General features: G+C 26.9%; 1 protein-coding gene across 1 annotated transcript; it reads right to left on the bottom strand.

The window, feature by feature from the left end:
* Positions 1-1016: 1016 nt before the first annotated feature.
* On the bottom strand, positions 1017-2870 carry LOC105843643 (neuropeptide Y receptor type 4). The gene is made up of 2 exons (XM_065807761.1): positions 2754-2870; positions 1017-2606 (listed from the first exon to the last, which is right to left on the bottom strand). The coding sequence occupies exon 2, from the start codon at positions 2593-2595 to the stop codon at positions 1135-1137; it is 1461 nt and encodes a 486-aa protein (XP_065663833.1). The 5' UTR covers positions 2596-2606; positions 2754-2870; the 3' UTR covers positions 1017-1134.
* Positions 2871-12846: the final 9976 nt, after the last annotated feature.

The raw sequence follows: 12846 nt of genomic DNA, 5'->3' as shown, positions 1-12846 counted from the left end.
GAAATCATTTTTACAACTGATAACATAATTCATATTTTTTAATATTTGCCTTTAACTGCTTCTTAAAATATTTAATTATTTTATTTTGAACAAAAGTTCTATTTCAACGTTATATACATTGCCATTAATTTTAATTCTACGTATGTCTACAGCCACTGTTGGTATTTATATTTTATCAAGTTATGGTTGTTTTTATCGCGCTATTTTGTTCTATTTTTATCTAATATTCTAGGGCTTTTTGATGACGAGACCTATTATTTTCTACAAGCCTATTGATTCTTTATGTGAAAAAAAAATTTAGTATTAATACAAAAATACAAAGGTTTAAATTTACGCTTTTGCTCGCGCAACGGTACCGCCGCTTTAATTTTTTCTTAAAGTCACGGTTTCTAACTGGTTGATTTTTTTTTCGTTTTTTTAAAGAATGTATGCCCAAACCAAAACCCATAATCGATGTATGTGCCCTCCATTGCGTCTATTCCTAAATCAGTCGATGTATGTACACTTACTGCGCCTATCCCTAAATCAGTGTATGTACACTCAGTGAGTGTACATACTATATCAGTCGATGTTTGTAAATAATAAAAATCAATGTAACTTTCAATATACAACAATAATAATAACTTTCAATAAAAAGTTGTTAACAAACACTTAAAAACATTTTTCTAAGTGAAGGGACTCGTTCTCGGATCACCGTCGTCTGTGGTATCTCATTGATTCGTCTCGACGAACCAATGAGATACCACAATAATGTAAAATAGCAATTCTATTTAAATTTATACTAATAAATCCTTCAAAATCAACTAGTTATATTCGCAGCCGTGACTTAAGATAAAATATTAAAGCAACGGTCCCGTTGCGCTAGCCACAACGTTAAATTTAACTGTAAAATGGATTTTAACTAATTTATAATAAAAAGAAATGGTAAAAAAGAAAAGTAAAATAACTTTGTGGTATCGCTTCCTTTCATCTAAATTCCAGAGCTTTAAGTATTTCATTTCTGAAATAAAATTTAATTTAAAAAAAACTTTTTTTATTTTAACTTTACTAAAAGAGAAACATAAATTTTTTTTTAAACTGTATCTTAAATCTTTAAATGCTTTAAATGTTTCGTAAATTTTATTTAAAATTGTTCTATTCTATATTTGGTTGATGCAATATATTGTAAACTTTTTTGCTTGGTTGGAACACAATATTGTCTAGTTCTAAGTGGGATCGATACGAAATATTGTCTGCTTCTATATTTGATTGGTACACCGTGTTGTCCAATTCTATGTTTGAGTGATACAAATTATTGTCTATTTTAGTGTTTGTTCGATATAAAATATGCGACAGCGTCAATGTCGAAGAATGAATAAGAGCGCTCACCGCAGAGCTAAGTAAAAATTTTAGTCTCTGTCTAAATCTCAGATCAACAATTGAATAAATAATAGGATTGACTGCTGCATGAAATCCATAAGGAATTTCCGAAAACATTGTCAGGAATCGTGTTACTCTTTTGCTGTTAAGATCGTATATACCATACGTATCGTTTATAATCCAAAATATCTTATTTGGAAGGATGAGTATAGCAAACATAGCTAAAATCCAGACCAGAATAAAGAGAATCTTCTTATTTTTGATAAACCGAGATTTTTGAGCAATGTCGTTCAAAATATTACTTTTTAAAAATGACTTTCTTAACCACACAAACATAACTGAATAAAGAACAGTCATCAAAATAATCGGGAAAAGATAGTAAAATAAAAACAAAAGCCACGTGTAAACACGCGAGCCCTCTCTGCTCCATTCTTCGAAACAAGAGTCAAATTCTTTTAGTTTTAGAACTTTCAGAGGAGGAACAACTGAAAGAATGCCAAAAATTATGTTTAAACAAATCATGACTTGAAATCGAGTTTTATTTAGAATTGAGCTAAACAAATGCACAACACCTATATAACGTTCAATTGCAATTATAACAATAAATCCTATTGCAATGTTGGCACTTGCAGCCAAGGTAGCACGAAGTATCTTACATAAAACTAAGCCATATACCCAACGACATGTCCATGTTTGAGGTACGCTCATAATAAGTTGCACGAAGGCAAATACAAAATCAGAAATCGCTAAGCTTATTACTAACTGGTTGAACCTCGTAAACTCGTTATGTTGTGTGAGTGAAACCCAAATAACAAAAGCGTTACCAATTAATGCCAAAGTTGATGATATTATATTGCTAACGCCAATAACTTTGTTCAAAAGATTGTCACAATTATATACAGTTTGATTATTAGTTTTGTGTAAATCGCACAGTTCCTTCATTTCTACGTTTCCGTTGTTACACGAACAGTTTTGTAAAGGTATTCCTAACAATTTACATATATCTTCTAGAGACATGTTTGAAATATCCGTTTCATTATTTTCAATGTTTTTTTCATTTATTTCGTGCTTGTATATTTGGTTTAAAATAAAAGTATTATTAAAGGAGTTTTTTATTGCAGCCATAGTTGATTCGTTCATCATTGCAGTCATAGTTGGTTTTATTGCAGTCATAGTTGATTCTGCTTCGACTATAAAAATAATACCGATAACCATTGAAAACATATAAGCAACCATGTTGTAATTTCCTAAATAATAGTTTTATATCAGTAATGTATGTAAACTAATTGAAAATGTAAGTAATCTTGGTGAAGAATAGAGTATTTTGCATTTTTGTGCAAAGTTTGTTTTTAAATAATGAAAAATTCTTTGTTAAAAAAATTGAATTAAAATACCTTTGATCAACTTGCCTTAAACTATAATCTATGAAATAAATGTAACTCAGCTATGATAAAAAGTCTATCGAAAATAAAAAATGAATTAAACTAGTAAAAAAATAAAAGTAAAAAAAAGCAATAATGTAAAAATATGAATTTAAAGTTTTCCTGAATATAAAATTTGGTGCTCAGCTATTAAAAACAAACCACGGTTGTTATGATAATAACAAGCTGTTAGGTACAAAGTTCATTTAGTATGGTATTATTTAAGATGGTTACTGATAATTTATACTGACCGGATACTTAAAATAACTTGTTTTAAAAGTTTATTTGTTATTATTATTTCGTTATTAACTTGCAATTAATAGTTATAATATTTTTATTTTAATTTAATAGATTAACTCATTTTTAAATTAATAATTAATTTTTTCTAATGTTTTTTCCTAACCTTGTCGATGTAAAAACCTTATGTAAAAGTTTTAAACTATGTTTCATTAAAAAGTCGTTAGAATATGCTAGTAGCAGTACCTTCTTTTAAAATCTATCAATCAATGTTAAAAATCACTGACTCCATTTTCTCTATTTTGATTTTAGCTATGTAGCTTAACTTTTTAACAAAATATTATTTTCCATAAGTTCCGAAATAGCTTATGTTTACATCAACAATTTGTTATCTGAAAACTAAAAAAAGTTTGATTTCATTTTAAGTAAGTTTAATATATAATGCAGTATGTGACAATGAAGTTAAAGGTCATTAACACGATAGAATATCCTTTTCTCAACGACAAAATGATTTTCTTCTCATTAAATGTTAAAATAAAGTTAACAAAAGATGAGTCAACCTAAAAGTTTAAATAAGTGACTGATATAAAAATTAACAAATGGTCACAAACAATAAAGTTAGTTAAACACATATATATGGCAAAAAGTCGCTCAGTAAAAATAAAAGATGATGGTTAAATGTAAAAATAAAAATATGTGATTAAAAAGCTGTTGCTGATGCTGAGTGAGAACATATAAAATAAAAATGTAGTAAATGCCTTTCTGAACCTTTTAATGAACAATTTTTTTTTTACCTTCAAGTTTTCATTCTAATTAATTTTGGTCAATTTATTTTGATAATATATTTCTTTTCATTCTGATTAATTTTGGTCAATTTATTATTATAATATATTTCTTTTCTTTCTGATTAATTTTAGAAACTCGAAAATTTCAAATAACTGTAAGTTTCAAGTAACTGACTTTTATGAGCACTGCTTATTTATATTGAAAATTTTTAAACAGCTTTATATTAGCAACAGAAGTTAGTTGTTCATGTATATATATATATATATATATATATATATATATATATATATATATATATATATATATATATATATATATGAATATAATGTATATATATGTATATATATATATATATATATGTATATATACATATATATATGTATATAATGTATATGTATGTATATATATATATATATATGGAAATACAACTCTTGTCTGTTTAAGAGTGATCAATATCTTTTTAAAAAAATAGATCAAATAATATTAAAATATTTTAAATGAAAAAATACAACTTTAAAATAACTTATACCCCATTATAAATTTGTATTTTTTCACTTAAAATATTTATATAATATATATATATATATATATATATATATATATATATATATATATATATATATATATATATATATATATATATATATATATATATATATATATATATATATATATATATATATATATATATTATATATATATATATATATATATATATATATATATATATATATATATATATATATATATATATATATATATATATATATATATAAGCTAATTACACAAACTATATAATATATATCAATCTTATGTATTATATATTGAAGTAATTGCATAAGTTCCTTTACCTGTCTTAGATAAATTAATTAACAACTCAACAACCAATTTAATAATATTTTTTTAACATTATTTTAACTAATTTCTTTTATAATATACAGTTAATGTTAACTCTCAAAAAGTTTATATTTGTGCGGAATTGTTTAGCCTTATGTGTCTGCTATAATAAAAATATTTAAATATAAGAAATCAGAAAGTGGTAAGATTTGCAGGGAAATATTGGGTTTGTGTGCGCAGGTGAATTGATATCAATAAGCCAGCTGATTTTAACTAATTCGGGAATCATTGTACAAACATATATGCGAAAGTTTAAATAAGATTCATTTATTAACACAAAATTATTAAAACAGATATAAAAATAAGAAATAATGCGCGGCATATATAATACAGTATATCATATTTCCATGTGAACTTTTTACAAAATTCGGAGAAAAACTTCTTGAATTTAGTGTATACTTTAAGACCTTTAATGATCCTGCCTCTTTTAATGTAAGTTATTATTTTATATTAAAAAAAATACTTTTGTAATTAAAAATAGGTATTCATTTGTTTGTTATATAGTTTATAAACTATGGACATTTAATTAAAGGTCATAATCAAAGGATACGTAAACAAACAGTTCATAATTCGAAAGTAAAAACGTTTTTTATCTTCACAAACGTTAATGCTAATAAATGAAGCAGCATAAATAATGAAGTTGTTGATAAGAATAAATTTGATATATATATATATATATATATATATATATATATATATATATATATATATATATATATATATATATATATATATATATATATATATATATATATATATATATATATATATATATATATATATACATGTATATATTTATATTTATATATACATATATATATATAAATTCTTTTTATTTACAATTTATTACAAAAAATTTTTTTTTACAGTTAAATTAAAAAAAGAAAATCACAAACGCTTTTAAAAAGAGTTCATTATTATATTATATGTTACATTTCTGATTGATCAAATATTTTGTGTTCATATATTATATTGATATAGGATCAAATTGATTGTAATAGATTTTATTTTGTAACCATATACAAATATTTGTGTGGAAATACAAACAATGCGATACCTTTGAAATTAGTCTCGGAATTTATCAAAAACTAAAAACAACTTCAAAAGATGATAAAGAAATTTTAAGTATAGTAAATCAAAATCAATTTGAAAGCGTGAAAAAATAATTTAAAGCACTTAAAAGAACACATAATATGACAAAAATAATTAGTAATTGCATTTATAAACAGAGTTTGAAAGGTAAAGTAGTAGGGGTGAGCAAAGCTTGTTGTCTCTTATTTTACTCATTAAGCTCTTTTGCCCTGACGGCACTTTTTTTGGATAAATATTAAAAAATAGTCCTAGAGAAAATGAATTTAAGTAATATTTTTAAATTGCCTTCAATAAAACTTTATAAGAGCCCTACCGTGACCTCAAAATAAATAAAAAGTTTGATAATTAACCCCGGAAGGCTGAATAAATGCGAATTTCATAAGTGCAAACTGGCATAAGTGCAAAGCAGTTGCAAAAACTGGCTTAAGTGCAAACAAGATTAACTGTGAATTGCCATAAGTGCGCCAGAAGAATTTGCAAATATTGGCATAATTGTGAATTGGGATAACAGAAAGCATAAATTGACATATGTGTGAACTGGCATATATACGCCAAAAACATTTGCAAAACCTAGCATAAATGCGCCAAAAGAATTTAAAACATTAGCATTGGATTTGCACTTAACCAATTTGCACTTATGACAATTCGCACTAATACCAATTTTTCGCAACAATACCAACAATTCGCACTTATACCAACTATTGCTAATTCTTTCGCTGCACTTATGCCAATTTTCACTTATGTAATTTCGCACTTACACCAGTTCGCACTTATGCAAATTTGCTGTTATGAAATTGGCACTTGATCAATCGACTCCTTACCTCACCACGGGATAAGTTGGAGTAAGCTGCAAAAATGATTCTTAATGTATAGTTTAATGCAAAATATGTAAAAACTATTTTATCATTTATGTTAGCAACCATTTATGTTAACAACAGTTTTTTTCCAAAAATTTATTATTACATTAAGTTAATAGCAAATAATTTTTTGCATAATAAGCCAAATCAGCAGCGCACTATTTTGATTGTAAAATAGGCCCTTGAAATTTGTTTCTTAATTTTTTTTGTAAAAAATAAACTTTCTCAATGTTGTTACAAATTTAAAAAAAATTTATTAAATTTTTTTTTTAAAAGTATATACTATGAGACAACTTGCGCAAGTGGTAAATAACAACATACCATAAAAGCTTTTTTTCAATAAACCTATCAATCTTGAATAACTACAACTTTATAAAAAAAACTACCGCAAATAGTAGACAACATGTGACTGAAATCTTTACGATATATTTTTTTCATATGACTTACTAATATCTTTGTAGAAGTGAAATAGAAGCAATCTTCCGAAAGTTGTGTTTTCGTTCAAGAACACCTATATCCCGAAACCTCTTAAGTGCATTTTAAATGCTTAAAACACTTCAGTGAAAGATAAAATAAACAATATGAAAGGTTCCATGAAATTTCTGACACTTCTTGATGAAAGACTCTAAAAATAAACGCAACTTGTCAACTTACAAAAAACTCCCTCTCCTCTATGGTCAAAATCGAAATTTTTTATTTTTCAGACATAACTTTACTTGGCATTTTCAGGCATTGCTGAAAAATTTAGAACTATTTATTTCTAATATAAAATCTATACTTTAAAAGTACTATAAGGCTCTGCTTCTTAGATATAGCAACAAACGTAAACATGTATTCATTCTTATTGCACTACAATAAGAACCTCTCATGGAAACCAAATTTATAATTGATTACAAAGTTATCATCTGCTGAGATTGCTTCTCTTAATCGTGCTCGCGACTATTTTACTTTTGTTTCCATTCTCTACCTCTACAATTCTCTTATTCGTCCCTGTATGGAATACTGTTGTCATATTTAGGGTGGTTCTTCTAATAATCCACTTTCTCTAAAAGGTCCGGAAACGCATAGTAAGCGTAGTTAGTTGAGCTTGAACCTCTCCTACGTTCCACCATGGTTGCTGCTCTCCTACGTTCCACCATGGTTGCTGCTCTCCTACGTTCCACCTCTTTTTCTACAAATATCATCATGGTTGCTGCTCTCCTACGTTCCACCTCTTTTTCTACAAATATCGTCATGGTTGCTGCTCAAAGTAGCATCATCTCTATTTCAATCTACTAAAACTCATTCTTGCTTGACTAGTCATTCAGTAAACCTTTTACTGCATTTGCCAATGCATGCTCTAAATACTTTTATTTTCTAGTTTTTCCCCAAACTTCAGCCCTTTGGAATTCTCTCCCATCTTTATGTTTTTCTGGCTCATAAAACCTTCGATTTTTTAAGTCTTCTGTAAACCGTTTCCTAGCTATTTAACTCTATTTTTTGTTTTCTATCAACAACCAACTAAATATTTGTTGATTGCAGCCTTGTTGGTATCAAATTAAAATAAAAAAAAGAGATATCATTTCTAATTTCACCATATAAATACTAACGTATTAAGGACCTTAATGGTTTCTTTAAAAAAAAAAAGAGAGCAGAAAAAAGACGAAAAAAAAGTTTCCTAATTCTCTAACAAAATGAGGAAAGTGAAGAATTATCAAAAATGCTTTAAGCTTTTAATCTAACTTCACAATCTCACAAAATAAAAAAGTAAGAAACAAAATAGGTAAAAGGTTGTTTAAAAAAAAAGAAGATTTCGTTTGAATTATAATTTAAGATTAAAAATCAAATCAAAATCATAGTAGAATCAATCTAAAGACGCTAAATGTAATTAAAGTAATAAAAGAAACTAAATATTAAAGTAATTTTTAATAAAATATGTTTAAAAATATTTTAATAAAATAGTATTTTTTTTTCTAGGTTTAAAAAAGTCTGCATTAGTCAAGAATAGAGAGCATGTATATACTGCCGAGGACTGTTGGACAAGTTAAATTTTTAGGAGAAGTGGTTTAAATGACCTGGGTGTTGCATATATATATATATATATATATATATATATATATATATATATATATATATATATATATATATATATATATATATATATATATATATATATATATATATATATATATATATATATATATATATATATATATATATATATATATATATATATATATATATATATATATATATATATATATATATATATATATATATATATATATATATATACAGTCATGGACAAAAGTTTGCGGCCACTGCGATTTTCGCATATTTTTTAATGTATTCTACTCTGAATTGCTTTTGGGCTACTTTAAAGCTCCAATTTTGTACCAATTTGTGCTAATTGTCAATTAGAGTCTAAAATTGATGTTTACATGTTTATTTTCAGATATAACTGAAATATTTTGGAACATTTTATATTACGGAGACCTTATTTGAAGCAGTACTAGTTAAAATGGTACGCGGTAAAGAACTGACATCTGAAAAGCGAGCTCAGGTCGTTATTTTGTACAAAGAGAACATTTCTATAAAACAGATAGCCAAAAAGCTCGGTATTTCACATTCCACTGTTGTAGCTACTGTAAAGAGAAATCAAGAGCTGAAAGGTTTTAAATCCCGTTCACGCGTTGGACGCCCGAAGGTTACAAGCAACTGTATGGATAATGCTACTATAAAGGCAGCAAAAAAAATCACCAAGAACATCCTCAAGTGCCATTAGAGGCAAACTGCCTGGATCACCATCCAAGAAACCAAACAGTCGGACAATACGCAGACGATTATTTGATGCAGGCTTGAAATCTTTCCGACCAGCACGGAAGCCGAAGCTTTCACCAAAGAATATTCGCGATTGCATAGCGTTTTGTCAGAAGTACAGGCAGTGGACACCAGCCCAGTGGAAACAAGTGATGTTTTCAGATGAGACAACATTCACACAATTCTACTCATTTTGTAGACATGTCAGACGCCCACCAAATCAGAGGCATAATCCAAAGTACGTTATACCAACAGTCAAACTTGCTCCAAAAGTTATAGTTTGAGGAGCAGTCTTTGGTAGCGGTCGTGCCGGCATTTGGATTATGCCTAAAAATACAACGATCAATGGTGCTGTTTACTTGAGTATACTGATGGATAAGCTGCCACCATTTGTACCAATTTGTACCAATTTGTACCAATACATGGCATCACTTATTTCCAGCATGATGGCGCACCTTGTTATGGTACCAAGGCTGTTAAGGACTGGCTGCGTTCTGTAAAAATCCCGGTGGGATGTTTTCAGAACGCAGCCAGTCCTTAACAGGAACCTTGCCAGGCAACAATCCAGATCTCAATATTATTGAGAATGTTTGGACTGTAATGAAGCAGAAGATTGCTGCACATAGCCCAAGTTCTGAAGATGACCTCATCAACTGGATTAAACGCGTGTGGGTGCAGGAGATTACGCCAGACTATTGCAAGAAACTGTGTGAATCGATGCCAGGACGTATTGAAAATATTCTCAAAAATAAAGGATTTCATTGTAAATACTAAAATATGAATAGACATGCTGTTTAACCTGTATAGTGTGAATAAACATTCGAAATATATGTACTGATTTAAAAGTTACTACTTTTTTTTCTAAACTTTGAGTGTTTTTTGTAAAAAATTGCAGTGGTCGCAAACTTTTGTCCATGACTGTATATATAATATATACATGTGCTGTGTAAAAGTGCATTTTTTATTTTCAAACTTAATGGGTTATTTGAAACATATGTTTCAAATAACCCGTTGTCTGTTAAACTAAACATTTGGAACATTTTTTGGCAGCTTTTTAATCAAAGATATTTTAAAAACTAAATTTAATCATTATTAGCTAATGTTATAAGCTTTAGTAAAAATTTAGGCAATAAAAAAATTTAGAAAAATGTTTGCTGTCTGGCCACAAGTTTAAAAATCACAATAAAACGTTCAATAAACCAAATCTGCCTTACCATCTTTTAGAAAATTTAGACCAAATGAAAGAATAAAAAAAAAATTTGTTAAGTAATACTTGGTAACTTTTGACAACTTTAAAATAATGTTTGACAAAGATCAGTGGAACAGATTTTTTAAAAACTCTGCATGTTTTTGTAAAATGAGAATTTATAAAATAGTTTCAAACTTGCAACAGTATTGAAAAAGTTGATTTCAGTTTTCAAAAACTCAATTTTCAGTGAAGTGAAAACTGTTAGTATTTACTGAAAATCACTTTAAATTTATCTCACTTTTTTTTAATTCTTTATATTACTTTTATCACTTAGTAGGCAATTTTAATACTCAGCAAGTAATAAGACAGTAATTTTAATAATCAGCAAAAAGTAAGACCTTTATGAAATGTACATTTTCCTACTTAAGATTACTGCACACAACTGTGATCGTTTCTTTTATTGAAGTCTTAAAAGACTGTTAATAAATTTCTGAAAAACTTAGATGATATTTGTTAACATTAATAAAAAGGCAATGAAGCTAAAAAAATATTTTTTTCATTAAAAAAAAAACTTTTACAATGACAATTAACAATTAAATTGGCAATTAAGTTACAAGAAATCTGAGGAATTGATAAGTATGCTTTATAGAATGCCTCTAATGAATTTAGAGTAATGTTCTGTTTGAACAAAGTTCTCGTTAAAACAAGTTGAATTTTTCTGAAGTCTTTTTTTTGTTGTTGTTCTGTTCAACATTACAGTATCATAATTATAATAGTTATGGCATCATAATTTTTGACATTCTAAAACCATTTAATAATGTTATTATTGCCCACTAAAACAAATTAGCCTTCTGCAAAGTTAACCTGAGATAGCAATTACCTAAACACTGTGTATATAATCAGTATGATTATATACACAGTGTGTATATAATCATACTGATTATATCAGTATGATTATATATCATGTGTGTAAACATTTCCCGTGGTTAGACCAAACTTTCTTCTACACTTACCTCTTTTTAGTTTTAAAGTTAGGGTGGCAACATTATTTAAAGTCTTTTTAAAAGTATAAAAAAATGAAAAATTTTTCGAGATACGTTTCAAATAAAAAGATTAAAAAAAAAATTTTAATTTTCATGGAAAAATCTACAAAAAATCTAAAAATGAAATTGTTTTTATAACTGTAAATAAAAGTGTTTTTATAGAGAACAGTTTTTTAAAACAAAGTTGCTTTGTCTACTTTTTCTTAGCAAATTTATGGATTACTGAGTCAAAGTCTTGTTGCAGTATCAAGCTATTTAGTTTGCATTCTGTAAATGCATTTTACAATACCAGTGCATCCAATTGTTTTATACCAAAATTGAAAAATGTGAATCATTCTTATGTATTTCATCTTATTGCACATATATGCTTTATTGCACATTTTGCGGCACTAAAACTATTATTAAATCTACCAATAATGTTAACCAAAACTGCAAAAAAATTTGTACTTGGAATTGGGGTTCAAAGGGAGATTTGTATATTGCGCTTATCTCATTTACAATTTTTTTAGATTTATTTTATATATTTCTTATATTACTTTAAACAATTTTATTTCTATATGAAAGTTGTATACATAAAGTTATATATACAACAACTTTAGTTAATAGTTGTAAAAACAAATTTTCTATATTTAAAACTTCTTAAGTCGTGTTACCAGCACGAATGACTTTGTTAAAACGTGAATAAGAATTAGTATTCTGTACTGATGTAACAAACTGCTCCACATGTATTGTTTCTTTTTTTTGTAGTAAGCTTAAGGTGGAGCAAGTCTTCCGAAACCAGTTTTACTTTAGTAACCCGCCACTACAACGCATTTACAAAACCAATATATTTTGAAGTAAAAAAAAATTTACGTGAAAATAATAAGTGATAGTATTATTTAAAAGCGCCTAGAGCAAGCGCTTTTACAATTGATTATACCCCACCACATCATCCATTACTATATTGAACGCTTTTTGCAGATCCCTCCACCCTTTAGATACATTAAACGACCCCAAAACCCATGATTTCAGCACGGGATTGCAAATTAAAAGATCTATATGTCTTCAAATATATATATATATATATAATATATATATATATATATATATATATATATATATATATATATATACATATATATATATATATATGTATATATATATATATATACACATATATATGTATA

This window comes from Hydra vulgaris, chromosome 10 (genome assembly GCF_038396675.1).
Source record: "Hydra vulgaris chromosome 10, alternate assembly HydraT2T_AEP".
Classification (NCBI taxonomy): domain Eukaryota; kingdom Metazoa; phylum Cnidaria; class Hydrozoa; order Anthoathecata; family Hydridae; genus Hydra; species Hydra vulgaris.
Note: the sequence above shows the minus strand (reverse complement) of the source record. Positions and strands in the feature narration are given on the sequence as shown.